General features: G+C 32.8%; 1 protein-coding gene and 1 long non-coding RNA gene across 2 annotated transcripts; one reads left to right on the forward strand and one right to left on the reverse strand.

Moving 5' to 3' along the window:
* Positions 1-281: 281 nt before the first annotated feature.
* Positions 282-1641, forward strand: LOC143571177 (uncharacterized). Its single transcript, XR_013142053.1, has 2 exons — positions 282-504; positions 1397-1641. It is a non-coding gene; the product is annotated as an uncharacterized LOC143571177 (long non-coding RNA).
* A 3624-nt stretch (positions 1642-5265) lies between these two features.
* LOC143571185 (putative xyloglucan endotransglucosylase/hydrolase protein 30) lies at positions 5266-7662 on the reverse strand. The gene is made up of 4 exons (XM_077056676.1): positions 7460-7662; positions 7116-7216; positions 6668-6876; positions 5266-5843 (listed from the first exon to the last, which is right to left on the reverse strand). The coding sequence occupies exons 1-4, from the start codon at positions 7659-7661 to the stop codon at positions 5324-5326; spliced, it is 1032 nt and encodes a 343-aa protein (XP_076912791.1). The 5' UTR covers position 7662; the 3' UTR covers positions 5266-5323.
* Between the last annotated feature and the right edge of the window lie 10144 nt (positions 7663-17806).

Consider the following 17806-nt stretch of genomic DNA (forward strand, 5'->3'; position numbering starts at 1 on the left):
GTAAAATTTCTCATGTTCTGTTTCTTTAATAATTTTTCACTGATTCTTACACTCGATAACTTCTAGGTTTTCAGCAAAAAAAACATGTCGTTTCAAAGAGGTGATCAAGTAGAAGTCTTAAACAAAGAAGATGGTTTCAAGGGTTCATACTACCCAGCAAACATAATCTCCACAATCTCCAACAAAGACTACATCGTCCAGTACCGAACCCTTGTCGAAAACGACCGGTCAGGTCCCTTGAGAGAGATTGTGTCCACCGACAAAATCCGACCGAAGCCGCGGGAGATTGTGGCCACGGACTTTGGTTTGTCCGAGGTGGTTGACGCTTACGCGAACGACGGGTGGTGGGTTGGGAAGGTTATTAAAGTCTTGGGGTCCAAATACTTGGTGCATTTCGAGAGTTCGGGTGAGAAGATTGCGTACCCGCTGAGTAAGTTACGGGTTCATCAAGAGTGGAACCCCAAGGATGGGGTTTGGGTCATTGGGTCCATTCCCAAAAAGAAGGTAGTTTATTTAAATGAGCCGTGTTTAGGTTGGCGTGTTTAACTTGTTTTATTAAACAAGTAGACCCACTAATTGTGGTTGAGCTAGCTCGTGAACCCAACTAGCTTAGTATTTATATAAATTTTATTTAATATTTAAATATATATATTTTTATAATAATTATTATTATATGTAAAATTATGATAAAAATAACTAATATATATTACGTTATATACAAAAAGCATAACTTTTAAGTGAATAAAAGCTAGTTAATAAGTAATAAAGCTCGAAACAACCCGAGCTTGGGCTAGGTTCGGCTCGGCTCGGCTCATTTACATGCTTAATTAACATGTTACAACTTGATTATTACCCCTAACCTGTCGACCTGTTTGGCACTTTTAGATGACTGGGGTAAACATGATGTGTTCGGGTTACATGATTTTCAAGTGTGTGTGGGCTATGTGATGCAGGAGCATCCGGCCCATTAAATCGGTCCGGTCCAAATGTTATGTTTATTGTTATTTATAAATATGGTTGTTGTGTCTTTTGTTTAGATAGTTTTTGAATATTGAGAATATTGTAAAGAACGTTTGTTCTTGAACCTATCGGTTCGTTTCTAGCCTTTTGGTTAGATGAAGTCTATGAATAAACTATGAGTTTCGTGAGCCATTTGAGTAAAGCCGTGGAATCGGCATCATCATGGTTGATGTTTTTTACTCAAATATAAATCCGGGTCGTGTTCGGATTGAACGTTTCAACCCATCAACCCCTAACTCGTCAACCCGACACAATGGACACTCTGGTTTCTAAGCAACTGTTTATGTGATTTTGATTGATTGATACTCACTTTGAAAACATATATTCAAAGAAACGTGATCGATAGGATTATGATAGGTTTGTTGACTTTGTGCAGGGTCAAAGATCCTAATGCAGGGCTGGGAATCAATGTCTACATTTGCAGGTTTTTATATCATAGTTGCTGTAAATTATTTCCTTTGTTTCTTGTTTTGAACTTGAATGTTGTGAGTTTCATTTGTTTTCAATCACATTTAGTTTACTGAAAGTAGCTAATGTTAGGTTATTATTAGCTCCTAGTTAAGTTTCATATTGGTTATTAGTTAGACATTCTCCCACTTATGAATTGTATTAACTTTTTCTGTATGCTCTTATGGGATCATTATACTGTATTATTATTGATTCTGCAGATTTAAGTTTGCAAAGAGGTTGCTAAAAAAATGAATATAATATGTTTTATGTTATTTAATTTGGGGATACATAAGCTTCAAGCAATGAATTGTAAATGTCATTTTGGAATGTCCTGCAAACCTGCAACCATTTCTGTTTTAGGGTATCTTGAAGTTCATTTGGTTCCTCAAGATTTGCATAATTTTTTCTAAGTATTTTTATCAGTATATGTCATATTGTTTATGTCCTCCAGGTTACTTTGAAGTCATTTTTAGAGTGATTGTAGAGTATGCTAACTATTAGTCACATATTAGATGTCCTTTTGGGCTCTTGGCCTTTGATCAATTTGGTTAGTTGAAAAAAAGATGATAAGAAAAAATATAGTTGATATTTACTTATTTAGAGCATGTTTGGGATTGAGGGGGTGTTTGGGATTCCTTATTTTCACCTTCTTATAACTTATTTAAGTTATAAGTTGCAATATTGTAACTTATCAACTTATCCCCTCGCATATCAAACAATCCCAAACAACTTTTTTTAACTTTTCAATAAGGTATAAATCATAAGTTGGCTAAAATAAGCAATCCCAAACACCCCCGAGTTTGAAAACAACTTATTGGCTTATTTATTTTCAAAAAGCCAATAAGTTAAAAAAGTGTTCAATGAACACAAAAGTCCCTCTTATTTTAGCTTTTTGAAAGAGTTAAAAAGCTATTTTTTAAAAGGCACAAATCCTGGCTTTTAAAAAAAACCAATAAGTTGATAAGCAGCATTCAAACTCAATCCCAAACATACCCTTAACTTTGTAAATGGAAGATCTAATGATATGATTTAAAAAAAAAAGGTTTGATATTTTTAAGCTTACCATTTTACTGAACTATCGATGATCTAGTGATCGATATGATTCTGTGTTAAAATAACCAGGCCCAAACTGGCAAACAAAACTGTTTTGGCAGCAAACCAGGTGGCTCAGTTTAGTTTTTTCAAAAATCGTACTTGCGTGTCGGTTCAAAAATTTCATCAAAGCCAGTCGAACCGGACAATAAAAACCTAGTAATGTATTTACTCCTGTAGGTTTACAGATCAATAGTTAATTTGTATTAGTTTGTTGTTTTGGGCCTCTCATGAAAATTTAGACATGTTATTTTGGGCCATATATGAATATTGTCTAACTTTGCTACATTATTGTATGAGTGATGGCCGATGGGCCTTTGTATGGTTGTGTAACTTTGTAAGTTGGTGTTTTTCTTTTCCATTTTGATTTTTAGAGGCCCATATTGAGTTTTTTTTTCTTTAGCAGCTATAAATGTTAACATTTACGAGGATTGAACACTTTACCTTTTATTCTACACCCCAACTGGAAATGCCCAAATTGTATTGTATGCATAATACTGATTTTGATGGCGTTAATGACCTGAAATTTTATTAAATCGTCGTCATAAAACAATAACATAAAGAACGACTTCAACGTATTTTCACATTCACATTTCAAGCATCATGATTCATTATCTATATTATCTCCTTTTGCATTCAAATGTATTCATGGTTGACGTGAACTCGATTAAATTGATTTTTTACATAATAATACTTTAGAATTCTAAATTTACATATTATTTTTATTTAGTTATATTTTTTATTAAGCAATTACGTTTCAACTATGCCAACTTATTTTTAAACTTCTAAATTTTGGCATAAATTCCCTGATTATTTAAGTTATTCGATGAAACAAATTCTCAAAAATTAGAAAAGGCAAGCCAATAGGTTAAAACAATTCAACTTGTGAACCCGTCGTGTCAATATGGACATGACCCGTTTAGCTAAACGAACTCATAGGCCCGACCTGGAATTTATCAATACCCGTTTAACATAAGCCCATGCCATAAATATCGTGTTAGATTTTTTGTCATATTAAAAGCTCGCCCTTGACAATTTTTTCCCAACTAGTTATTGGTCCATGCCTTCATCAACGGCAAATTGTCCATGAAACTCACGTATCACCCGTTACACAAAGACACCAAATTTCTCTCTTTACTAGTCAAGTCTACACCTATATTTTCAACCTTCTTTATTGCATCCACCCCTAAGAACAAAAAAGTCAAACTTGATAGATCAATTAAAACTACATGGAATTGAAATTGTGTACACCCAAACCCACAAGATATTTATCTGTCATTCCTAAAAGAGTTCTAGTTTATGCATTTAAATTTTATTCAAAGTTTGGGTGTCACTCGTTGGAAAACATGTGAACCAAGAAACACTTGGTACTAACGTTCGTAAGACAAATACAGAGGTAGAACGATAGAAAAAATATATATATGAATATAAAGTGGTTCACTTGGCCAACTTCATTTGACACCATTTATTTCATTACCTCAAACTAAACGTACCCTTAGTGTAATAGTTGATCTCTTGTTGAGAGGTTAAGGGTTATCTTGAATTTAAGAAAAACTTGAGCAACTTTACATATTTGAGATTTAACTTCAACGTTTACCAATCATCATGGATGCATGATAATCTACTCCAATAATATGTTACTAATATATATTTAATAGGAATTAGAACCAAATTAGAAGGGTCTAGTCACAGAAGCGTATTCCCAAACAGGATTTTAAAAACAAATATTTACTTTACAAACTTTGAATTTGAAAAGTGATATAATAATATGCTCTCATTGTAATTCACCGAAATTCGTTTTCAAAGCCAAAAAAAGCCTTTAGAATCGCTGTATTCAACTTTGATGATAACAATACTCGAATAGTGTAATTATTATTTCTAACATACTCAAGTACGACTCACTTTAACTTTAGTTTAAATATATTATAGAAAACAATTCCTTCAATTATGACTTATTGATGCTCGAGTATTGAATGTATTATGTTGTTCATCATATGGATGATGGATCCACCCATAATACCAAAGATGGATCATCATTAAAAACAAAATTGTCATACTAGACAAAGGCCAGGGCCGGTTAAAAAGCTTTAAAAACTGAATTGTATCAAAATTATAAATTTAAAGCGGTGTTGGTACTCGACGAGGAATAGTTTTGAATGTCAAACAAACACAAATCCAAAGGGCAAACCTGAAACTTGGAGTATTCGGGAGGCGTGTATAGGTGTAAGATTAGTTTTAAAAATTTTAACGGATATGCTACAAGCATGAGACATATTACGTGAAATGGTGGTAGTTTGTCTTATCACTCAATTCCGAAACATAATATTGTTTTACCCCAGCAAAATCCGTAAACAATATTATATTAATTCACTAATTTTTAATTTTAAAAATTCTAATTTCCTTTGATAATAATATTATATAAAACAAAAAAAAAAATGCATTCGAGAATCCTGGCCATTAATTTTAACAAACTATGTATGCTTATACTTGATACCTAACAGGCATGGTACATAGTTTCAAAATCGGGTATCAACTAAAATTATTAATACTGATCTAATTGGCATCCCTACCTATAACGAAGTCTTTTATAATCCAGCTATTATCTAGCATGAGTCATTTTATTCCCATTAACTATGATATGTATACATTACCAATATTAAATACAAGAAAAATTCAAACAATCCATTCATGTAAAAAAAAGAAAATAAAATTATAAAACCACTCGTATTATACACAACCAATCTTCCTATAGTACTCTTAATTAATCCTGATCCTGAATCTCATATATCTGATTGCTCAAAACATGACTTCTTTTCCTCGAATGTCTTCGATGCCTACGGTCAAAATCCGGTCTCCCAGTCTCCTTAAATCGTTGCCTAAGCATTGGATCAATCACACATTCAGGTGGTGGAACCGGGTACCTCAAAGTATCGTAACAATACGAATAATACATGTACTTTTCCCTAAACCTTTTCATGGCGGTCCTTTGTCTAGGTGTAATGTTATTGTAATGAATGTTTTCTAGTTGTTTGTCCATCCGGACACAGTTGTTAGATTGAAGATCTTGAATTGGGTTTGAAACACAACCGTGTAGTAAGAGGTCAGTCATCTCGGTGACGAAAGGGGCATATTTGTAATTTACTTTGTATTTGCCACCATTTGTAGCCCAATTTGAAGCATCCCATATTGTGGCATATAGTGCCATTGGTTTTGAAGGGAAATCAGCACCCATTTCTTCGCTTCTTAATATTTCTCTTATAGGAACTTCATCAATGTAAAATCTGCAATTGTAACAAAGAAAGATAATAAGAATAATATTTTTTGAATTCTAAAATTTGATTTTGATTAGTTCAAACTTTCAAATAATGAAAAATATCGTTGTTCTCGTAGTTGGACCGGGTCAGGAATATGCTACGTATAACCAGTCTGGGTAAATATACCAAACCGCATTATTGGTGAACTGGATGATGCGTTTTCACCGAATTTTAACTTTTTTTTATTGTTTCTTTCAAAATCTCATATAGCTGACCTTTTATTACTTCAACTACCATATTTTGCTCATTTTAAACTTTGTATCTTGTTAACATTAAAAATCTACGTAAATGAATAAATTAGTTTTACATCTTGTTTTAAATAAATAAATACACACGTTATTTTAAAATTATCGTGACATTATTCGGTTTTTAAATTCGATTACCGGTTTGGTTATGAAAACATAATAACAATAATAATAATAATAATAATAATAATAATAATAATAATAATAATAATAATTTTTAGTTAAATTTTGAAAAAAAATAATAATAAAAATAAACCATCAAAGATTTTTAAACAGTGGAAACAAAAAATATAGAAAGATATTTTATTCTTTTTCTGGACTAGTTAAATCAAACAACTAAAAATGCTAGAATTTAACAGAATTGTCTTGATGATGCAACTTTATTGGTGTCTTTTCTTCATCACCCGTTTTTCTTCAAGTCCAAGTCTCAAATTTTAACACGTAATTGACTTTTTCAAGATAATGCATCCATATATTATAATAATAAAATAATTAATTTCAATCACACACGGTAACTAATAAAGGGAATTTAAGAACGTAACGTACATGATTTTGTTAGAAGTCCACAGAATCGTATAACGGTGGTAGGCTTTTGAAGGGTCAAACCACAAAGTGTATCTTTCTTCTCTGCCTCTACTAGTACTCCCGTTACCGTATAAATTAGTCTGAAACCTCCATGGCTTTCCTTTTATGTTACCTAAGAACTCGAAGTCGAGCTCGTCGTGCGTCTTCTCGAATACGTCACCGTTTGAAGTCTGCATGAAGAACACCAAATTATACTCATATATATGTAACTGAATTATATATATCTACTTGTATATTTATAAGAACTCAAATAAAAACAAAACTATATTAATGAATAATATTTCCATGTGTTGAATATAGTTAAAAACCATCTAGAGTAACATAAAATATATAAAATAAAATCATAAATTAAACAATAGTAATTATAATATATATTAATTAGTCAACATAAAGGTGTAGAGTTACGTACATAAAATGCTACAACGATTCCGGCAGTGTAATCAGAAGGTAATTTGATTCTAGCACTGAATAATCCATGGTTGTACATGTCAGACGATCGAAATCCAGCCCCTGAAATTGTTTTTTTCAGTAATTTATCAGCAAACAGAATCCAGTACAAATAAAATTAACCAATTTATCATTAAAAAAAGAGAGAAACTTATTATTATTATTATTATTCTTCTACAGTTTTGAACACGGTAGCTAAAGAAGTAGGCTAGTTCAAATTTTATAAAATAATAGTTATTATTATTCTAGTTATTTGTACGCTTAGCACGTTAAATTTATTTGTATAGATTGAGATAGAGATGATGCCTGTGTATTGATTAAGGTGGAGATGGACCGTGTTGTCATCGTCCGAGCGGAGGAGATTGTTGTCGCCTCCGAACAGTTGGGTGAATCCGTTCTGGAAAGAAACAATACGGGGCAAGGCTGCGGTTGCGCCGCTAGCGAGTAGGAGGAGAAGTAATAGACATACGGTGGCTTTAGAGAGAGAATTACCGAACCGGTCGTTCATATTGAAGTACGTTGTGTTTTTGTGACGGAATACTTTGGTTATATAATGTTGGTATGAATATATGATATGATGATATGATTAATATATCGGATCGGGTGGGCTAGGGGTAGTTTGGTAATTACAGGTGAGATGAAAACTGGCTGTATGTTTGTGGTGGCAGCGGAAATATGCGTCATGTTTAGTTGGGATGGATGGACGCTAGGGGTAGTTTGGTAATTTGAGGGCTAGGAAAAAGGTTTGTGAGTTGTGACGCGTATCAAGCAAAACCCCTTTGCGTATAACATAAACGTTACAAAGGTGTGCGTTGAAAGCTTTGAAATCCATTAGTAAATGGAATATTTTATTGTTTCAGCCTTTAATCCTTAAAATAAGTTCAAAGATAATATTTTTTGGAGTACATAAAACGTAAGGAGTACATTCAATTTAAAGAAAGAGTGGTGAAATGCTCGTAAGATAAAATAAGACGGGTCGTTTCAATATAGGATTGAGTGATAAAAACACTTATCTTCTGAGGAGAAAACTATGGGTCAAATCCTAGCATTAAGGACTTGATGTGTATAATAATCCTTTTAGAGTGATTTACAAGTAGGAAATAAATACATGTGAGTTGCCTTTCAAAAAGTAATAATAATAATAATAATAATAATAATAATAATAATAATAAATTTATAATGTATCATAGTTAAAACATATGGTAGCATGTATTTATATAATTCTAGTAATTTTATATTTTAATGTGTTTGTATTTTAATTTTTTTAAGCAAAGTTATGTTTTTGGTATTCTATATAAATTTTAATTGTAATAAGCAAGGTAGTGATTACATCGAAACAAAAGTCAAACAGACAACAAACTGTGTCGCTACCCCTTATTGATTTGCAAATCTCAATCTTTTAAAAACTATATTCGCTGATCTTTGAGTCATAGCATTACCATGCATGACCTGTTAAACTCGAGTAATAACTCCACAGCTTCAGACACGAGAAAACCAAAAATGTCAAAAGCATTTATTTATTTATGTTCAAGCCATATTCTTGTATCGGCTGTTGATATTATCACTTGATGAATATAAGTTATTAAATCGCGTGTAAAATCAAATATTAAAATACGGAAAGAAGTTACGGGGTAAGTTGCATGCTTTTAAGTATGGATTAAAGTGAACAAACCCCATCAATTAAGGCACGAGCGTGGCCTTGAAAGGTGTCTCCAAAGAAGTAAAGTGATACAAATGTATAGCCCCCAATCGTGAAAATAGGAAGAGATTGACCAACCCATGTGGTCTCCTAGGTGACATCTTAGGAAGTTACCGGTATTAAATTAAAAAACAATTGCTAACTGATTTACTGTATTGATTAGGAGTGTTCGGATAATTTATACATGAGAAGTGCATAGTAGTTTTTCTAGTAAAAAAATAATCATTTGATATATTTATTACACGTATTTTATTGCATACGAGACAAACGTTTGTTAACATATTCTCTCAAATTGCCTCTATCTAGTTCAGTCAAACATGATCAACATCCACCATTATCGCCTACCTCTATTGGCATCGGTTGGCATATAAGGTGAAGGTGGGGCGAGTAGGAAGGATGATGAGCGGTAGGGGGTTATGTGGATGATGGTTCATGTCTTTCCCAACGAGATTTTTTTTAAGTATTGTTTTTTGTTTTGATTTTATTAACACAACATATTTAGAGTCATATATGTGTACGTGCACATTACGTACGAATGGCTTAAGTGCCATGTATGCACATAAACAGAGGTACATAATATGGAGTGCTTATACCATCTTAGATCGTTTACAAAATTAGAAACTTTTATATGATTATACATTTATCTCTTCATGTTTATCCTTCAACCTATTTGATTTTGTTTTCCTTGGTAGCTACACAACGAATTTAGAAAATATGCATCTTTATTTCTTTCTTTTTTTCCTTTAAAGTATTCACACTCCGTTTGAAGTATGGAATCAAATAATATCAGTGCATGTATCACAAATGGTCCCTTCCTAAATAATAAAAAAATTGAAACAACTAAAGTAATATATTTAATTAAGAGCACAATAAAAGAAAAGTTTATGAGGAAAAAACAAAATTAATGATTATTCTAAATTTAAAGAAAATGAAGTTTAAAGTTACAAAAAAGAATTACATTAATTTGGAACACTTTATCTATAAGTTACTAAATTATAATTTTGGTGATTAGAATATTTTATGTGGTTATAATCCCCTACTATGAATGGACCAACATGCCCAGTGACAAGATTGCCCTCGGTCCCCCTCTTGTTTTTTCTTAACAAAGAATATTTTCAATTTAGTCAAATAATATTAAGTTTGTTCAATATTAATAATTATAGTGGCATACTTGATTAGGCTAAATGGTATATTTCATTCCTCTCATTTATCACATCTTTATTAACATATTGCCAAACTCAGTTTTTCCTTTATCATTCAATCTTATCTCTCAACTGTTGCTATTTTTTATTTCCTTTATTTTTCATCATTATATTATTTAATAATATAAAGAATTAAAAAAGAAAAGGCAAACGAAAAAAAATTGATTGGCTTGGCGCCCCCCCCCCCCCAATAAATATATATATATTGAAATGAGGAGTCTAACCATGGTCAGTGAACTCATTTCACTAGTGAAATGATCGAATTGGAGGGGGGAGGGGTTCCAAGTGTCTCACTCGGTGACCAAATGGCCATGTAGGACCAGTGAGTGAGATTCACTCACCTATACCAGCCCATCTGATATACATTTTTATATATGGTTAATTATATGTTAAATACATGTTACTTATTACTTACTGTCTCACCAGACACGCCTTTTATGTTCTTATGTGGTTAAAGATTATCTAAACAATTGAGTTAAATACTCCAAACTCGATCTTGTATTCACCTAAGCAATCGAGTTAAAATATTGAATACTCAATTAACCTTCTAATAACTATAGAATTTTATTAATTTCAAGTTTATAACAATTTTAACATACTATTTATTATGTTTTAATATTATTGATATTTTTTTTGATATATTCTATCTGAATACGAGTAAGCATATAAGTATCATCTAATATGATACCTGTCGTAAACGTATTCAGGATTTCGGCAACATGTTTAAAGGGATGAACCTTACATTTAAATCATTCACTATTACATTATTGTTTTAAACTTTTAATTACATCTTTATATTAATTAAAAAGAGTAGATACGATAATCGCACATGGAAGCACCCCCCGGATAGTGACTGAATTATAAATAAAAGCTATTGTTTAAATGCCAATATGCCCATTTCATTACTTTTATAATTAAAAGCTATTGAACCAGCTGGGCTAGCCCAGTTGGCCAGGCAAAGGATGGGAAGACACGGGGAGACCCGGGTTCGATCTATGATGCCGACCGGATTTTTCCTGATGCATAAAACCCATCGTGTCTTCGGGCGGGGTGAGTGGGGGTTTTACTGGGAATGCCAAATGATCCTTAGGTTCCAGCATGGGTCCCCATAATGTCAACATAGTCTGGACCGAGGGTGATGGGGCCGTGAATGCGATCACGTTATCACTTAACTAAGAAAGTCGCCGTTCAAAAAAAAATAAATAAATAAAAGCTATTGTTTAAATGTCAATATGCCCATTTCATAACCTCATAATTTAAGGGATATTCTTATATAAGAGCAATACAATCACAAAATACAATAACTAAGATAAATGATAAAGTTAAAAGTAAAGTGCGTAAAAAAAATTCACACGTTAAAAGAACCTTGATATATTTTTGTCGTTATACAAGTTTACCTACGCTCGTTGTTTCACGGTTCACTAGTCACCAACGCCACAATCCTCATTAGAGAAGTTGGTAGATTATTGAAGCAATAACCAGATTAAGTTAATTTTTTAGTTTTGTAATAATCTTTCAATTATTTATATTTTTATAAATTTTGTGTAAGAATTATTGAGCCGAAGGGTTGACTTTATACATTTGAATGGTTGGGAAAAGGTTCCATAACTCAGCTTGGCATGGTCCAAACCATGTGTCCAGAGCGATCTCCTCATGTAAATTCCTCCCCTTTTTTTCATTTTTTTAATAATTGACTTTATTATAATCAAATTAAAAAAATTACTTAATAAGAAAATAGTTTATTAAATACAGTGGCTATGTTTGAAATGTTTTAAGGATAACAGTTAGTATTTGTCTTAGCTTTTAAACAAAGTCCTTAAAACTGCTTTTATCGATACACACATATAGAAACTTCGATCACTTGATCTAGTGGTTAGTTGGTCTACTCTTCTCAGCGGATATGGAGGTTCAATTCTCATTTGGGCTATTTCTATGCGCATCTGGGTGAAGAGACAAATCAGGGCTTTAATCCCGGTTTGAACACGACATGCGGCAAGGGTTTACGGATTTCATCTGGTTCTCGCGCATCAGGGGGTACGATTTTATGGCGGTCAAGGAGTCGACATTAAACATAGCTCCAGATAAGATAGACTTACACGTGAGATCATCTATCATTCGGGGAAAAATTGCATAAAATACTCGTATAATGCTCGCATAGGCCACTCACTTGTGTAAAATACATGTAAAATGCATATATAAGCACTTTAGTTGTTAAAAAATTATCGCATAACGCACATATATGCCCTTTACATGTATAATCTAACTATCTTACTATACTATTAAAGTAATACAAGGTTTTCATATGACATTTAACTAGCATGTCCGCATAAGCTGTCAACTCATCAATTTTCTATTTATATAATTTCCACATATTAATCTGAACATTAATTTAAACACCAACTCCTAAATTGAAGAAAGTTTCAAAATAAATTGTAATAATTATCATTTATTGAGTAATAAAGACAATTAATTGTTTGCATTGTTATTTTTTAAAATTTGAGCCTTTGTTATTTTATTTTTTTTTATTTGAGAAATTATTTATGAACGTTTAGACTAGATGTATGGATGTTTGGATTGAAATGGTTGTTTAAGTCACGAGGTTGGATTATATTGATGCTTTATTAAATACGCGGTTTAATAAAAATTATAATTATATCTCATTGTTATATTCATATTTTTAGCATTTTTTATGTTGTGTACTTAAATGTTTTATTATTTTAATAAAAATAGTTTTTGTAACACACAACTTTTGTTACAACATCTACATGTTTACGCTTCATAGTTTACAACATATGACTTCAGTAGAAGATGAAGTTTTAACTAATTTGTCTTTTTTATTTCATGGTATAAGTTATAAATGTGTGGCATAAATTAGAATTATGTTTTAAATTGTTATTTTTTTCTATTTGTCTTTGTATGTTGGGTTCTTTTAATTAAAATAACAATGTAATAATAATAATAATAATGCTAGATTATCTGTAATTTACAATTCATTAAAATGTATATAACACATGTGCGCGCGTGCGAGCGCGCGCGCCACACACACACACACATATATATGTGAAAGTTTATATATTTTCTGTTCATGTATAATACGGGGTCTAACCTAGTATATTGATAAAGGTATAAAAATATATTATTTAATTGAAAAGAAGAGAAAAAAGTAGTGATTTTTAGTGTATTTTAGATTTTGAGATGGAGAGCCGATCAGGAATGCTCTTAGAGCATTCTCAACCCATCCCCTAAAATTATGTGAGGGTAATTTGCAAATTATATGGTGAGGTTGTGAGTGGTTATGAGTGTAAATTATAAGGTGAAAAGAGAAAATATAGTGAGTTTTTGTAAATTTTGAGGAACTTGGTTTGCCCATGTTTATTTTTTAATATTTGTTGAATTGTTGTAAATAGAGAGGAGAGAAAACTATAATGATAAAAATATAAAAAATATTATTCAATTAAACAGAATAGAGAATGTAGTGGCTTTTAGTGTAATTATAAAGAAATGAGTGAGAAAATAGTTGGGAATGCTAGCCATTTAAATTTTAATTATACTGAAAAATTAAAAATCACTACATTTTTTTATTCTATCCAATCTTACTATACTATTAAAGCAATATAAGGTTTCCACATAACATTCAACTAGCATGCCCACATAAGCTTCCAACTCATCAATTTTTCTTTTATATAATTCCACATGTTAATTTGAACATTAATTTAAACACTAACTCCTAAGTTGAAGAAAGTTTCTGTAAGGCCCCGTTACCGGTAACCCTACTTGCGTGTTGGATTTACTCATAAACACAGTTCTAAATATCAGAGTTAATTAAAAACTTTACGCGGAATATAAAACTTTCATAAAACATTACATATCAATTCATAATCATGTCTTAAAACATTCCTCTTGTCTTTCAAAATCAAAACATAACTTATAAAACATATCAGATCTTCAGATGCCAGGCTTTAGTCTTCTGCCATGTGTCCTCCACTCAAGCCAGCTGTCTCAACCTACTCACCTGCGTGCATACTAAAAGTCAGCTACGCTGAGTGAGTTCTAGTTAATCATACAATACCATACAATACCTTATTACATACATACGTACTTAACCTCATAACTTTCTTTCATACACACATAAGTACTCATGCCTTCATTCTTACTTACATACTTTCTTTCTTACTTACATACTTTCTTTACATTCATAATCATACGTTTTAAAGAGCCTTTCACCCTATAACCTCACAGATATTATAAGGGTCTGGTCCCTAACATCACAGATATTATAAGGGTCTGGTCCCTAACATCACAGATATTATGAAGGGTCTGGTCCCTATCCTCACAGATATTGTAAGGGTCTGGTCCCTAACATCACAGATATTATAAGGGTCTGGTCCCTTACATCACAGATATTATAAGGGTCTGGTCCCTTACATCACAGATATTATAAGGGTCTGGTCCCTTGCTTTCGAATATTAGTAGGGTTCAGTTCCCTCTTCGTTACCATACAACATGCAACATACATCGAGTATTATTAGGGCTTGGTACCCTTTTCGTAACCATACAACCATACAATCGTCATTTCCTTCTTTTATTAACTTTATTACGTTCATACACATAAACATACATATCATACTTGCCATATTTATAACGTTACAACCTGACAGTACGTGCAATATCCGAAGATCGTTCACGTACCATCAAGCAATCATTCATACATATCATACTTACCATATTTATAACGTTACAACCTGACAGTACGTGCAATATCCGAAGATCGTTCACGTACCATCGAGCAATCATTCATACATATCATACTTACCATATTTATAACGTTACAACCTGACAGTACGTGCAATATCCGAAGATCGTTCACGTACCATCAAGCAATCATTCATACATATCACATATATCACATATGGCATACACTTATCACTTAGGATAAATGTATTAACAACACATCAAGTATGCACACAGCCCCGAAAACATAACAAGGAATGGGGCTAGAAACTCACCTGGATCCTGTTACGCTCGCCGTTGATCGTAATTCCTTTCTTTAACTGGGCTCGGCTAACTGTATAATATTTACACATATCAATTAACTACTACTACTAGTTTTGTATTTCTATCTATATATGACCCACAACGAACGGGGGTCCGGGGGCAGCGCCCCTGGCAGCGGGGTTCTAGGGGCGGCAGCCCCTAGCGGGGTCCAAGGGGCAGAGCCCCTGGCTGGGGTTAAGCTGCCAGGTCAGCTTGGAAAAATTTTATTTTCGATAACTGCCTTAACACATTTTCCATTAGGTTTTTAATTTATTTTCTAAGCGAACTTCACTTTAGGCGAAGTTAAACCTTAGGCGAACTTGGCTTCAGGCGAAGTTAAACCTTAGGCGAACTTGGCTTCAGGCGAAGTTAAACCTTAGGCGAACTTGGCTTTTAGGCGAAGTTAAACCTTAGGCGAACTTGGCTTTTAGGCGAAGTTAAACCTCAGGCGAACTTGGCTTTTAGGCGAAGTTAAACCTTAGGCGAACTTGGCTTTTAGGCGAAGTTAAACCTCAGGCGAACTTGGCTTTTAGGCGAAGTTACCATTTAGCGAAGTTGCCATCAGGCGAACTTGGCTTCAGGCGAACTTATCATCAGGCGAACTTGGCTTGCAGGCGAAGTTCATCAGGCGAACTTAGCTTGCAGGCGAAGTTCATCGCTTGAAGGCGAAGTTGCCCAGATGAAGGCGAAGTTGTCGCGCTGCAGATCTGTTTGCCCATAACTCCTTCGTTTCTTAGCCAAAAAACTCGATTTTGGTACCCACGGAATCGTATGATCGGCGCCTACAAATCCCAACCATCAAATCGGCCTAAAATCGACGTTTTAGGGGTCCGATTTGGGCAGTTGTGTTTCGGGTCCGATTAACCCGTCAAATCCTAACCATTTTCAGTAATATTAGCTTTGCGGGATTAGTTCTTACCTTTCCAACTCAGATCTACCAGCAAAATCTCGGGTCTCGACTTCGGATCTCGGTCGGTTATGTGTGTGCTTTTGAGTGTGTAAAAGAGAAAGATGGAAATAAAATGATATCTTGGGCTTGGGATGGGTATTTATAAGCCCACGGACCCAAGGCCCATTCTCATTTAACCCATCTTACGTAATCTAAGCCCATGACCCGTTCCTTACTCGACATTAAATAACTAAAACGTGAAATCACTAAACATAACTTTCTTTTATTTAACATTATAAAAATTTTAGGATGTTACAGTTTCAAAATAAATAGTAATAATTATCATTTATTGAATAATAAAGACAGTTAATTGTTTTCATTGTTATTTTTAAAATTTTGAGACTTTGTAATTTTATTTTTATTTTTTTTGGATTTGGAAAATTATTTATGAACATTTGGATTGGATATATGGATATTTGGATTGAAATAGTTGTTTAAGTCACGATGTTTGGATTATATTATTGTTTTATTAAACACGCGGTTTAATAAAAATTATAATTATATCTCATTGCTATATTTATATTTTTAGCACTTTTTATGATATGTACTTAAATATTTTATTGTTTTAATAAAAATAGTTTTTGTAACACACAGCTTATGTTACAACATCTACATGTTTGCGCTTCATAGTGTTTATAATCTATGACTTCAGTAGATGATGAAGTTTTAATTAATTTGTCTCTTTTGTTTCATGGTATAAGTAAGAAATGTATGACATAACTTAGAATTATGTTTTAAATTGTCATTTGTCTCTATTTGTCTTTGTATGTTGTGTTCTTTTTATGAAAATAACAATGTGATACCTTATAATAATAATAATGATTGATTATCTGTCTTTTACAATTCATTAAAATATATACAACAAACGTGCGCGCACACACACACACGCACGCACGCACGCACATATATATGAAATTTTATATATTTTCCGTCCATGTGTAGCACGAGATCTAATCTAGTAAAGAAAATATAGTGAAACCATAAATATTAATTTAGATTTTGACTTTAATCGTTTAAATATCTTCTGTTAGAAATCAAGGCGCTTTTATTTTTTTAAATTTTTCTTTAATTTTCTAACAATAATGAATGATTTCTTATATTAGATCCTAGGATACCCATTTTTTTTTACGACAAACTAACTCCTAAAACATTCTTAAATGAGGAACTGCGTTTTTTTTCCTGTGCTTTGTCCAAAACTGTGGTTTTAGTATAACAGTTTCAAATTTGTGATTTTCGTCTATGTGGTTTCATTTCACTTATAATTAAGCTCGATTCCACTAACCCCGTTAAGTCAGGTCGTTAAGCCTATTAGCGTGCCCTTCACGTGAGGGGCAGTTTTGTCCTCCCCCCCGCCCAAATACACCCCAACCCCTCACGTGAGGGTGCTTGCAAATTAAAACGACGTTTATTTGGGGAGAAAAATAACAAAACTGCCCCTCACGTGAGGGGCATGTTAACGGGTTTAACGATCAGAATTAATGGGTTAGTGAGATCGAGTTTAATTGCAAGTGAATTGAAACCACAGAGACGAAAATCGCAAATTGAAACTATTTGACTGAAACAGCAGATTTGGACAAACCACAGGGACGAAAACCACAGTTTACTATTCTTAAATCTAGATATGTTTACACATTGCAGGATTTTTAGAGCATTCAGATTCTGTCTACCATATTTAGTGAGAGGTGTTTTTCTTAATATAGAGAGTAGTTCATGGTGTTATGAGTGGAGGATAGAAATGCAGTGATTTTTTTTGTAAATTTAAAAAGTAA

Source organism: Bidens hawaiensis, unplaced genomic scaffold, assembly GCF_021521415.1.
Source record: "Bidens hawaiensis isolate Kalapana, Puna unplaced genomic scaffold, B.hawaiensis_p1.1 tig00025206_1, whole genome shotgun sequence".
Lineage (NCBI taxonomy): Eukaryota > Viridiplantae > Streptophyta > Magnoliopsida > Asterales > Asteraceae > Bidens > Bidens hawaiensis.